At 42.9% G+C, this 13,635-nt stretch overlaps 3 protein-coding genes across 7 annotated transcripts in view; 2 read left to right on the top strand and 1 right to left on the bottom strand.

Annotated features, from left to right (window-relative positions):
- LOC106610126 (oocyte zinc finger protein XlCOF8.4) overlaps window positions 1–6,648 on the top strand; it is a 32,090-nt gene extending 25,442 nt beyond the window's left edge. The window contains exons 1-2 of one of the 2 annotated variants that reach the window (XM_014209297.2): window positions 4,696–5,078; window positions 5,227–6,648. In XM_014209297.2, the coding sequence (XP_014064772.2) occupies window positions 4,898–5,078; window positions 5,227–6,266 (1,221 nt within the window). In that variant the 5' untranslated portion in view covers window positions 4,696–4,897 and the 3' untranslated portion in view covers window positions 6,267–6,648. Of the gene's footprint in view, window positions 1–4,695; window positions 5,079–5,226 lie in introns of those variants that run through there. The other variant, XM_045723203.1, reaches the window with a different exon arrangement.
- LOC106610073 (zinc finger protein 214) overlaps window positions 1–13,635 on the bottom strand; it is an 844,054-nt gene that overhangs the window by 241,478 nt on the left and 588,941 nt on the right. The gene's annotated exons all lie outside the window — the stretch shown is intronic.
- Window positions 1–13,635, top strand: part of LOC106610081 (zinc finger and SCAN domain-containing protein 2) — a 482,712-nt gene that overhangs the window by 385,541 nt on the left and 83,536 nt on the right. The window contains exon 1 of one of the 3 annotated variants that reach the window (XM_045723153.1): window positions 11,950–12,404. The exons of the other annotated variants lie outside the window; for them this stretch is intronic. Coding sequence (XP_045579109.1) covers window positions 12,149–12,404 — 256 coding nt within the window. The 5' untranslated portion in view covers window positions 11,950–12,148. Of the gene's footprint in view, window positions 1–11,949; window positions 12,405–13,635 lie in introns of those variants that run through there. 3 annotated transcript variants of the gene reach the window in all.

Genomic DNA, 13,635 nt, shown 5'->3' with positions numbered 1-13,635 from the left:
CGAATCGTCCACTATGTCAACAACTTCGCCGATGTCCACGCGGTGCCGCTCCCAGGACAGATCCCTGGATTTAAGAGGGCAGACATCCTGGTGCTACTGACATTTGAGACCAAAGTCCTGTGTGTGGTGCTAGTACAAAAACGTTAATGCGTGATCATGGTGAGTGTTTTCCTATATCTCGATACTTATATTTGTACCAAACGTTCGTCAGCTCAAGCCAGCGGCAAAGACTCTAACCAAAGCCCACACGAATCGGATCCAAAGAGACTGCCAGGCCTTACTCTCTGGTGACATGCATGTGTAGTCAGATTTTCTTTAACGTTTCTCATTTTAGTTGTTGCTTAGAGACCAGGACTTACTATGACCATTTTTAGCTCAATCTGTTGCTTGTACACTACATTACCAAAAGTATGTGGACACCTGCTCGACGAACATGTCATTCCAAAACCATGGACATTAATATGGAGTTGGTCTCCCCCTTTTGCTGCAATAACAGCCTCCACTCTTCTGGGAAGGCTTTCCACTAGATGTTGGAACATTGCTGTGGGGACTTGCTTCGATTCAGCCACAAGAGCATTAGTGAGGTCAGGCACTGATGTTAGACGATTAGGCCTGGCTCACAGTCTGCGTTGTAATTCATCCCAAAGGTGTTTTGATGGGGTTGAGGTCAGGGCTCTGTGCAAGCCAGTCAAGTTCTTCCACACCAATCTTGACAAACCATTTCTGTATGGACCTCGCTTTGTGCATGGGGGCATTGTCATGCTGAAACAGGAAAGGGCCTTCCCCAACTGTTGCCACAAAGTTGGAAGCACAAAATCGTCTAGAATGTAATTGTATGCTGTAGCGTTAAGATTTCCCTTCACTGGAACTAAGGGGCCTAGTCCGAACCATGAAACACAGCCCCAGACCATTATTCCTTTTCCACCAAACTTTACAATTGGCACTATGCATTGGGGCAGGTAGCATTCTCCTGGCATTTGCCAAACCCAGATTCTTCTGTCGGACTGCCAGATGGTGAAGTGTGATTCATCACTCCAGAGAACGCGTTTCCACTGCTCTAGAGTCCAATGACGCCGTGCTTTACACCACTCCAGCCGACGCTTAGCATTGCGCATGGTGATCTTAGGCTTGTGTGCGGCTGCTCGGCCATGAAAACCCATTTCATGAAGCTCCCAACAAACAGTTATTGTGCTGACGTTGCTTCCAGAGGCAGTTTGGAACTCGGTAGTGAGTTCTGCAACTGAGGACAGATGCTTTGAGCTTCTCGTTTTCTTTGAGCTTGTGTGGCCTACCACTTCGTGGCTGAGCGCTGTTGCTCCTAGACGTTTCCACTTCACAATAACATCACTTACAGTTGACAGGGGTAGCTCTAGCAGGGCAGAAATTTTACGAACTGACTTGTTGGAAATGTGGCATCCTATGACGGTGCCACATTGAAAGTTACTGAGCTCTTGAGTAAGGCCATTCTACTGCCAATGTTTGTCTATGGAGATTGCATGTCAGTGTGCTTTATTTCATACACCTGTCAGCAATGGCTGTGGCTGAAATAGCCAAATTCAGTCATTTGAAGGGGTGTCCACATACTTTTGTATATATAGTTTATGTGTAAAATTGTGTGCACATGTGCACGTGTATCCATATACATGTACGTGTGTGCGCAAAGACGATGTAGACAGACACTATATCTGTATAGTTGGAGCAAGATGTAATTTGTGTGTGTGTGTGTGCGAGCGTAAGTGAAAAAGAAGAACATGGGCACTCGTCAATGGATTTCATGTATTGTTTTGTATTAAGTAAATGGTTGTTATTCATTATTTGAATAAATGTCTTAAACGCAGTCAAAGTTTGCAATGACTTTTTTTCTCAAAAACATGATTTGGTGATACTCTGCAAGTAATGGCACGTAACGTTCTTGTAATTAGGAGTAGTGTTGGTCATTATGTTGTTCATGATGGTCTCATTAGAAAGCTAACATTCTCCTTTTTCCAGCACTGTATAACACGCCGATTGTGTTTTGGGATCAATGTGACTGATCATGATAAAGCAAGTCACATATCATGTTCACAAATGCCTACTTCATTATTTCCATTCAACTACTTAATTATTTTCCCAAAACACTTTTAATTTTATTTTTTTATTTTTTTATTTCACCTTTATTTAACCAGTTAGGCTAGTTGAGAACAAGTTCTCATTTGCAACTAATGAGAAAATGAATGCAGTTTATCAAGTAAAAAAAAAAAATATAATAATAAAATGTATGTGTGATTTTCATATGTTGTATTTAACACTTGTTTATGTTTAATAAACATAATTGGACTTATCATTAAGACTTTCATTGAGACTCTTTAGTATACATCACATCTGATCTCACACTTTATAACTAATATACACTTACTAAATATACCTACACACCCACACACTAACAAACACCTACTGTACACGTCAAAATAGTTTAGTCAGGTTTGTCTGATGACTTTTGACTTATCATAGCTGACTTATTTTTACCCACATCATATTTATGTCCATCTGATGGGTTTAACAACAATGAAGTCATTCTGTAACTACAGTATAGGACTCAAACGTAGTGGGGATGGGTAAAGACTCCATGTCAAACGTGGGTTTATTATCTGTGTGTATGTCTGTGTAATCTGTATCACCTGTCTCTTCCAGGAGGAGGGTCCAGAAGTGCTGCTAGTGAAGGAGGAGGGGTGTGAGGAGGGTCTGGGGAACCCTGAGGGGACCATGGTCATGGAGGACAACCAGACTACACCTCCTCCTGAACCCACAGAGGAACCAGCTGAGCAACACAGGACCACACACAGTCTCACTGAGGTGAGCCCACTGTGAACTACTGTCTGTATGGTATTAGGTCAGAACCCGTATCCAAAAAGTATCTCAGAGTATGAGTGCTGCTCAGTTTTGCCTTTTAAATCATAATGAATAAGACTACATAGCAGGGATGCAAACGAGTCACCTTTCGTCGGAATTCGCCGTTTTGAATCGTGCAGATCCGTTGAGAAAAGTTTTTTTGGGGGTGGGGGTCTTTGGAACAATACTGGCGGAATCCAAGGCTCAGCCAATTGTTGCCATAACAACAGAATTCAGCGCGCGACTGAAGAGAGCAGAGACAACCACGTTACTAGTTACAGCATCAGCGCTCTGGAAGGACAGCAGTAGGGTGCGACGGCAGTTTGCAAGTTAATTTACAGCAGCGCGTCCGGTGAACGATAACGAAAAGGTAGGTGAGAAGCCTGACCACTGAGACGGGGGTGAGAAGGTGATGAAGTGTACTTCATGAGCTGTAACCGAAAAACAACTGGTATTTGGAAAGTTTGAGGTGAGGGAGAAAGTGTGGTGGAACAAGTATTGGCATAGTATATTGTATAGTATATTGCTAGCTGGATCGAATTCTCCGTTAGCTAGCCAGAGAAATGTTGAGCAACATTAGCCAACTTTGATGATCAAATAATTTACTTTATTCTATGAAAATTAGCTAGCTAATAAAGTCAGACAGCTAGCTAGCTAGCTAACGTTACAACATCAGATGAGCTAACGTTAGGAACCTAAATAATTCGCTATAGTATTAACTGGTATACGACTCCTTGCTGTTCCTCAAGTTACAACGCGTTAGTTGCTTACTGGACCCTGGCAATTTGTGTGAAATGTTAACTAGTTATCGAACTAACTACTATATGTGAACTAATGTTTACCTTCTACAGTATGTGGTTAATTTTCAGAACGAGAGAATTAGGAGAAAATGAAGCGTTGCTTGGTAAACAAGTGGATTCAGGGATGAAGTGTAGCTAGAGCTGGGCCTGGCTTATGCTGGATGCCAATAGAGGTGAAAGAAACGCCAGACACGTTCCCTCTTTCAATACAGTGGATAAAAAGGGGTAGGCCAGGTGTACTCTGCCTGAAAGAGATCAGTTATACCAAAGGGTATCATGCTCTGCTGGCACATTGCAGAACAGATGTCCACAGGCAGAAAGTGTACAATGTAATAACATTCAGTGTAGTCCACAGATATTGCTTTTGTTGTGTTGAACTTGACCGTAACACTTTTGTGTGAGTGAGGGGGGATTATTAAATGTTTTACTCAGTGAACGTTATTTTTGCACACATGTAGCCTTGTGCACTTGATCGATGTCTACTATAGTGGCCACTATAATAGAGCAAAAATAGAATGCCTGTTTGTTTCATTCTATTTCTACGTTAAGATGTTTTTTCCCCCAATTGCAATATTTAGATGTGTGTGGTCACAAGCGTTCTATTTTAAAGGCTGTAATGGTAACAAGCGTTCTATTTTAAAGGCTGTCATGGTAACAAGCGTTCTATTTTAAAGGCTGTCGTGGTAACAAGCGTTCTATTTTAAAGGCAGTCATGGTAACAAGCGTTTTATTTTAAAGGCTGTCATGGCTAACTGGAATATTATGGTATTGTTTTTTTCTCAAGACTTGAGTGTCATTTGCCGTAAAGTCCAGGCAACAAATAACATTGGATTGCTTTCCTTAAATTTTTTAGCTGTGAGTTAGGTTCACATTAACCACTTTTTATTTTACACACAGAGACTGATCATGTAGACCATATTCTTTGTTGTTTAATTAATTAGTTAAAACCTGCATTTCCCCCTGGCAGGGATTTTTTATTTTTTTTGCATGTTTCAGTGCCTTTTGGGCCCTCACCAGTTTGCATCCCTGTATATAGGCAGCTAGGGACCTGATCCTAGATCAGCACTCTTACTCTCAGACTGTGGATACTGGCCCAGGTCTTGATTAATTTTGTTTTAAGTGTGGGACCATTCCTTTGACTTATCAAATCATTAAAGCGTGTCAAGTAATCAAATCGACTAACACATTTGCATAGGACTCATAGCAATCCCTCATTGCCCAATCAGAAGATGCTCCATAGCAGGGTGCTCATATCAGATTTCTTGATCCAACATCATCTCACTCTGTATCTCTTACAGTCAGTAGACATGGAGGATGGGAAGCCTGATCTGCTGCTGGTCAAAGAGGAGACAGTAGAAGACGGACCAGAGAGCATTGATCTGCTGAGTGGACTAAAGATGGGGGAGCAAGGTAAGGGAGAAATACATATAGCCTACATACAGTAATAGATCTTCAATGGGAATAGTGATGCACCTGCCTATGATTTTTTTCCATAAAACTCCATATGTAGAGTTCTCTGCCATGTTTATAAAGTCTATTTTGTAACCTCTTCCCGCAGGTGTTTGGCTAGAGGCTAACAGAGGAGTCTGGGCGTCCATCTTGGATTCCAAGACCGGTGCAGCCAAGATCCCAGGGGTCAACATCACTGAGCAGGCCAGGACCAGAGGCAATATAGTGGAGGTCAACAGATGGAACCGCATCCTCAACTCTGGGCTGGGGAACAACACTGTTAACTACAACCAGAAACAGACAGTGGAACACAAAACAACATCTGAACTTAGTCTCCATGACAACAGACTGGCTGAGACTAGGGCAAGGCGTAGATTAGGTCTGCGAGGATGGGGAGGTGTCTGTATTCAGCTGGAGAGAACAGACACAGACTCGGCTAGCGATGCTCCCTCCTGCTCCTATAGTTGTGATTCAGAGAGACTGATGGAGCCTCAGGTTAACCCCCTAACAGGTGCTGCCTTCAGCCTGCCTTCTATAGGATCTATCAACTGGAACATGGACCCTGAGACAACACAGACACTCCCTGGACTTCGTCCTCCTCACACTCTCCTAATGTTAAACCAGACCTCAGACAATGCCAGTGCCTCAACACTAAATGGCTACACAAGTCCATTGACAAATGACAATAGTAGTGACGCTATCAGCAGATCCAGTGGCAAAGAGAAGCGCTTCCCGTGTTCGTTCTGTGGGAAAGCCTTCAGTTTCCCAAAACAGGTGGAGATCCACCAGAGGATGCACACGGGGGAGAAACCATTCAGCTGCCATCTGTGCCGGGCCAGTTTCTCCCACTCGTCCAGCCTGAAAAGGCACCAGATGGTCCACACAGGGGTGAAACCCTTCAGCTGTGCCCAGTGTAACATGCGCTTCGCCCAGGCTGGTGACCTGAAGAGGCACCAGAGGGTCCACACAGGGGAGAAACCCTTCAGCTGCCCTCAGTGTGAGAAGAGGTTCACCCGTCAGAACCAGCTGAAGATGCACCTGAAGGTCCACACGGGAGAAAGGCCGTTTGCCAATACGCACTGCAGGAAGAGGTTCTCAGAGAGGAGCTACCTCAGGATACACCAGCAGAAAAAACATTCCACTCTATAACATTGAAAGTAACCATTCCCCTGGATAGCTTCTGGCGTTTAGATCAAACCCTGCAATAAAGACAAAGATGAATTTTCATTGTTGTCAGCAGAAAAGATCCACAGATGCAGATTTCAGTGTTGAATATTCTTTGAGAGAATATTTCATCCAGTCATTGTGTGATATATAAGCCTAAAAAGCCTACATATTGTGTTTGTATTTTGTAGGCTATGATGTTCACAAATACCTATTTCATTACTTCCATTCAACTACCCCCCCATACACTTTTAATGAGAAAGTGAATGCGGTTTATCAAGTTCATGCAGAGTTTTAGTTGAGATGTGTAGTTTTCATATGGTGTATTTAAAACTGGTTTATGTTTAATAAACACTGTGACTTTTCAGTCTGACTTTTATTGAGACTCCCTGAAGACACTGAGTGTACAAAACATTAGGAACATCTGCTCTTTTCATGACAGACTGACCAGGTGAAAGCTATGATCCCTTATTGATGTCACCTGTTAAATCCACTTCAATCAGTATAGATCAAGGGGAGGAGATGGGGTAAAGATAGATTTTTAAGCCTTGAAACAATTGAGACATGGATTGTGTATGTGCGCCATTCAGAGGGTGAATGTGCAAGATAAAATATTTAAGTGTGTTTGTACAGGGTATGGCAGTAGATGAAGAAATTAAGGTTTCTGAAGCATTGAGCATTTCCAGTCAATTGTGTCCAAAATAGGTTCATTACTCGAAGCTTTGATCAACACAGTGTACACTAGTGGCACCTGCTGATCAAAAGCATTTAGAACAGCCAAATTATTATAGATGACGTCGCATAGGGCATAGGGTAGCATTTTTGTCTTCTACAGAAGCCAATACCAAACCAATCAGGTGGCTAATCGGCAAAACGAAACGTTTCGGGACGTCATTGGTCACGTGTTTCTGATAAAATTATACAAGCATCGGCACACTGCTTCGAAGTAAACTGCTTAGCGATTTCGACGAATGCCTCGGAGCTCTGGTATCAAACGTAGCATCACGAGTAGTAGGCGCCATCCAGCCAACCTGACACAACTGTGGGAAGCATTGGAGTCAACATGGGTCAGCATCCCTGTGGAACACTTCCGGTGCCTTGTAGAGTCCATGCCCCGATGAATTGAGGCTGTTCTGAGGGCAAAAGGGGTGCAACTCAATATTCTGAAGGTGTTCCTAATATTTTCTACACTCAGTGTACATCACATCTTTCACCCTATTCTGCATACACACAACAGTGCATTATAACCAATATACGCTTACTAAATATACCTACACTAACAAACACCTACTCTATGTGACGGGAGTCAGTATGCTGCTAACAACTTAGCTTCCTCCACTGTTTGACTGTCCCATACTGGGCTTGAACCAGTGACCCTCTGCAAAACACATGACTGCCCTCCTTGACAGCGTGCAAAACTACTTCGCCCTACAACTGGTACCTCTTGAATGGCTCCATCGGCAACATTTCAAGCTAGCTATGGAGTGAGTTTACGGTATGTTCTTAACTCGGTTACATGTACACTTCAAAATAGTTTAGTCAGGCTTGTCTGATGATGACTTTTGACTTATCATTGCTGACTCATATTTACACACAACATATTTATGTCCACCATGATGGGTTTAACAACAATGAAGTCATTCTGTAACTACAGTATAGGACTCAAATGTAGTGGGGATGGGTAAACACTCCATGCTAGAAGTGTGTTTATTGTCTGTACATGCCTGAGGAAGTGTATGTCTGTAATCTGTATCACCTGGCTCTTCCAGGAGGAGGACAGTCCAGAGGTGCTGCTGGTGAAGGAGGAGGGTCTGGGGAACCCTGAGGGGACCATGGTCATGGAGGACAACCAGACTACACCTCGTCTGAACCCACAGAGGAACCAGCTGAGCAGCACACAGACCACACACAGTGTCACTGAGGTTTAGCCCACTGTCAACTACTGTCTGAATGGTATTAGGTCAGAGCCAGTACAGGCAGGTGGGGATCCTAGATCAGCGCTCTTACTCTGAGACTATGGATACGGGCCCAGATCAAACTCTTGAATTAGTAGGTGTGTCCAAACTTTTGACTGGTACTGTGTAGTATGATGAGGCAGAGTAGATGATATGGTGGTGATGGTGTCTGTAAAAATGCTTCACTGATGAAAAGTGACAACCCTGTCCTGTTGTTTGATGCTGGTGTTTTATATGAGGAAATTATAGTGCCTTAATTCATGTTTACTTGACATGAAGTAGTGAAGCTGTGTGTAATTTAATGTTGAACCTTTTCCAAAGTATTCTTACATTCATTTTATCAATTCAAGGGTACCAGATTTACAAAAGATTGTGTTACCATAGTGAGAAAATGTATACTTCTTGTTACATATCGTTTTGTGAAATAAAAGTATTGTACTTCAAGTCCAGAAGGTTAGAGTATGACCATTTTGTTGAAATTAAATACAAAATCTAATCTGTGCTGACTTATTTAAAAAAATCTATATAAATCTCAGGGACTGAGTTTCCCTTATCTCAGGCGAACCAAAACATTATACTTCATTCATGAATCAACACATATGGATACTTTTTTAATAAACTCCAATGGCTCCATATTGTTAGGTACTTGAGTCAGTGTTAGAGGTGGGCTTGACTGTGGTTAACATTTTATAATATCATGTCATGTTTCTGTGTGTACAGCGAAGAATTTCTTATATAAACCTTCATGCTTTTCTGTTCAACATGTGTTTACAGTCTGCAGTCCATGAGGACCTGCTGATATCCGGTGTTGCTGACAGGAGAGATTGGACCTCTGAAGTGGCTGGTCACAAACCCTGGCCCCGATCAGAACCCTGGATCAGGAGCCGTCGCTCTTCCTTTCCGAGTCGGAACCAGGACCCAACCAAGAGGGACAGAGACTCCACACAGAACACAACCAGTGGACAGGTGGACTGAACAACCTCAGTCCTGGTGGTCATCAGAGAGACAGAGGCTCCAGTCAGGGATCCAGTCTGCAGCCCAGACCCTTCTCTTCACAGTCTCAGTGCAGGGATGAAGCAGGGCCTGGGGCTAATAGAGATAGACCCTCTTGTTGCTATGATACAAACACCACATTATCCATGATGAACAGAGCAGGTCACCCTGGGCTTCAACCTTCAGAGTGTGGTGGGAGACCCCCTGGTGGTAGTTTTTCAGGATGTCTGTCTTCTCCTTCAGTGTCTCGTCTAATGCCTGGTGACTACGTTCATAGAAGGCCTGGACCTGGGTATAGCCTTCCTCAGTTACCTCATGGTTACCCCACCAATGCAGATGGGTCAGGATGGGCATTCACCACGAGAGGTGCCTAGCCTATAACACAGCACACAATCCCAACAACACCCAAACAATGGCTAGAGGTCAAGGAGGGAGGTCAAATACTGGTGGCTCCTGCTTCTACCTCCTCACGTCATTGGATCACAACGTGGGAGGCCGAGCATTAGTATGGAAACCAGCGCTTCGCTAGGGCAAACTATTTGAAGGAGCACCAGACCAGACAGTTCACACCAAGGAGAGGCCCTTCTCGTGCAAACTATGTTACAAGAGCTTCTCCTTCCTGAGTAACCTTATCAGACATAGGAGTGTCCACAATGGGGAGAAATGATAGCAGTGTGGCTTGAGATGTACACAGGGGATGTCTGAGAATTATTCATTAGCTGACATGGTTATCATGTGAAGTTTCTTAGGGTAATAAGGTAATTAACCACATACCCCTCATTAAAACTCTTTGTTACCTTGTCATTTGAAATAGACTAAACCTAGGCTCGAACAAGGACAGTTTAATATTTACCTCACTGAGGTAATGTAGATGGAATAGTAATTATATTATTTTCTACTCTATTCTTGCTAACACTTATTTCTAAACAAGTCTGCTCTCAGCTCGAAAGATAACGATCATAGGAGATTTTGTGTTATGTACACTGAACAATATAATATCAACGCAACGTGTAAAGTGTAGGTCCCGTGTTTCATGAGCTGAAAAAGATCCCAGAAATGTTCGATATGCACAAAAGCTTATTTCTCTAAAATATTGTGCACAAATTTGTTTACATCCGTTGTGAACATTTCTACTTAGCCAAGATAATCCATCCACCTGTCCAGTGTGGCATATCAAGAAGCTGATTAAACAGCATGATCATCACACAGGTGATGAGTGGCCATACAGTGTTCTGTGGTTGAGGCCGGTTGGATGTACAAATTCTCTAAAACAACGTTTATGGTAGAGAAATTAACATAAAATTCTCTGGAGGACATTCCTGCAGTCAGCATGCCAATTGGACGCTCCCTCAACTTGAGACATCTGTGGCATTGTGTTGTGTGACAAAACTGCACATTTTAGAGTGGCATTTTGTCTCCGCAGACCACATAAAATGCCACTCTGAAATGTGCAGTTTTGTCACACAACACAATGCCACAGATGTCTCAAGTTGAGGGAGTCTTGTGGGCGAGCTGTTTGCTGATGTCAACGTTGAAAACAGTGCCCCATGGTGGGGTTATGGTATGGCCAGGCATAAGCTACGGACAATGAACACAATTGCATTTTATCGTGATTTGAATGCACAGAGATACTGCACGAGATCCTGAGGTCCTTTGTCATGCCATTCATCTGCCGTCATCCTCAAGTATCAGCATGTTAATCCACGGCTCCATGCTGCAAGGATCTGTACACAGTTCCTGGAAGCTGAAAATGTCCCAGTTCTTTCATGGCCTGCATACTCACCAGACATGGTCACCCCTTGAGCATGTTTGGGATGCTCTGGATCGACATGTACGACAGCGTGTTATAGTTCCCGCCAATATCCAGAAACTTCGCACAGCCATTGAAGAGGAGTGGGACAACCTTCCACAGACCCCAATCAACAGCCTGATCAACTATGCAAAAATGTCGTGCTGCAGGAGGCAAATGGTAGTTACACCAGATACTGACTGGTTTTCTGATCCACACCCCTACTTTTTTTTTGGACCTGCAGATGCATATCTGTATTTCGAGTCATGTGAAATCCATAGATTAGGGACTAATGAATTCATTTAAATTGACTGATTTCCTTATATGAGCTGTAACTCAATCTTTGAAATTGTTTCATGTTGCGTTTATATTTTTGTTCCCGTATAAAAACCAGTACCGCGTTTCAAAGAACGGTGCGCGTACCTTTTTCATTTAACCACAACCTTTGAGCTATGATGCCAACCAATAAGATAATTTCCTTTCAAGTGTAAACGGAAGTGAACAGTGACCATTAACAATTTCCATGTTAGCGTTTTTATTGTTGTTATTTAGACGTTTATTAACACGCTGGAACATAAAATATCCCAAACCTACTGTTAAAGTTGCGACAGTTCGTTTCTGGTATCAGAACAAAATAGTCCGCACATAGTAACTTCTGATTTATCTGTACTTTAATTAATGCAAACACGTGTATGGTAAATATGTTGTTCGTATACGGTCTCGCTGTTTTACCTCGCAGGGCAAACAGAGAAGAGGACGTCACATTCTATTGTTCTCTCTTTTATACTGTGACAGAGATAGTTCCTGCTCAATGCTGGCCTGTCCGAGGGAGGAGGAGCGTGGTTTAAACTTGCTCCTCCTGTCGTCGGCGTGCAGGCTGATCCCAGCGTCGTGACGCACTTCCTGTTGCCGGTTGTAGTTCTTCTTGTCTTCAACAGTTGATTTACCCGTAGTTTATGTACTTAATATTGTAGCATAGCTTCCCCGGTATATTATAAAGGTTATGCATACAAATAGCCAGTTCAACCCTAACACTACCACCGGCAGTGTGTAATTCGCGTTGGAGACAGGACTTAGTTGATAAGTTATCTAGGTAACGCTGGCTAGCTAGTTGCTGACGTTAACGAACAATGGCTAACTGTTTGGTTTTTCACACTCAAATAGCCTCCATCATGGAGGTGCTAGCGAATGCAGCTGTGGCAGAGATCTGTAAACTCATAGACGATGAATATGCAGTGTTTAGTTTGGAAATAACTCAAAGCCAGAAAGAAAACAGGGGATTGCAGAGGAAACTACAGCTACTGGAACTGAAGGTATCACGGGAGCGCGTCCTTGCCAGTCCCAGTAGTGTCAAGATCCTCGACCGATACAGAGGAATGGCAAGAGGTACATTTTGTAGAAGGCCGAGGCTGTGCTGCCTGTCGCCCCATTCCCCTCTGCACACATATTCAGATGTGTTACCCAGAATTGGGTCTTAGTTAACCCAATCAAATAGACGGTAACTGTTATTTAAGCAATAAGGCCCGAGGAAGTGACCACGTCCAAGGGCTGTTCTTCAGCACGACGCGACCTGGACACAGCCCTTAGCCGTGGTATATTGGCCATATATCACAAACCCCCGAGGAGCCTTATTGCTATTATAAACTGGTTACCAACGTAATTAGAGCAGTGAAACTAAATGTTTAATATAAGCAATACATTATTTTTCAAATAGAAAAGATACACTTGCAAAGTTGCATCCGGATGTATTTTGAGAAACACAGGAAATGTGGAATGTAATGGTCCAATGGAAATGTGAGCGCAAGGTAAGAGGATGTGTCGTAGCCGAGGCAGCGGATTGGATTAAACAGACCGTCGTCGAGATTGTAGTTCGAGGGAGCAAGCTGGGATCAGTACCATCAACTGAAAACCTGGGAGGCCGGCTGTAAACTGGGTACACCCCACTTGGGTTCTTGAGAGCTCGGTCAGTTCTTGGATAGTAAGCAATAATTCCCCTGATTACTTAGCTATCTTGCGTAAAGACACAATATAATATTGTAACCAGATGTTTGTTTATTGTATTTCCGATTGTTTACTCAATGAAAAAAATTGACACATAATACATCAATCAATAAATAGTATATCAAGAAGTTATGAGAAGTGTTACCTTACATCCTTGCCAATTCTAGACAGTGTCAATAGTGTACAATATACTGTTGAGCATTCACGGTAGCTAATCTAACCACTAGAGCCCGACCGATCTTGGTATCAGCGGATAATTGAAACTAACCGATATGGAAAAAGGTAATCTGATGCTTATCTGAACAATTGCGGCCATTCTTATGTGTAATTTGTCACAATGTAAGAAATCAACATTTGAAGTAGTTATTGGACAGCAATTTATGAGAATTCAGTGTGGAAAAAATTACACTAATTTTCCACTGTAACAGTATATCGGTAGTTATATCTGTATCGTTAAGTTTTGTCACCCCAATACCGGAATCGGTATTGGACCCCAAAAAAACATACCGGTCAGGCTCTACTAAGCACCTCTTTTCCCCCAATCACTCTCAGGTGAAGGAAATCTCACTGGAGGCCACAGGAGCTTTGTGAAGCCAGCGGAACAAAATACATGGAG

This window comes from Salmo salar, chromosome ssa08, assembly GCF_905237065.1.
Source record: "Salmo salar chromosome ssa08, Ssal_v3.1, whole genome shotgun sequence".
In the NCBI taxonomy this organism is placed as follows: Eukaryota; Metazoa; Chordata; class Actinopteri; order Salmoniformes; family Salmonidae; genus Salmo; species Salmo salar.
The sequence above is the reverse complement of the archived record's forward strand: the minus strand, read 5'-3'. Positions and strand labels throughout refer to the sequence as shown.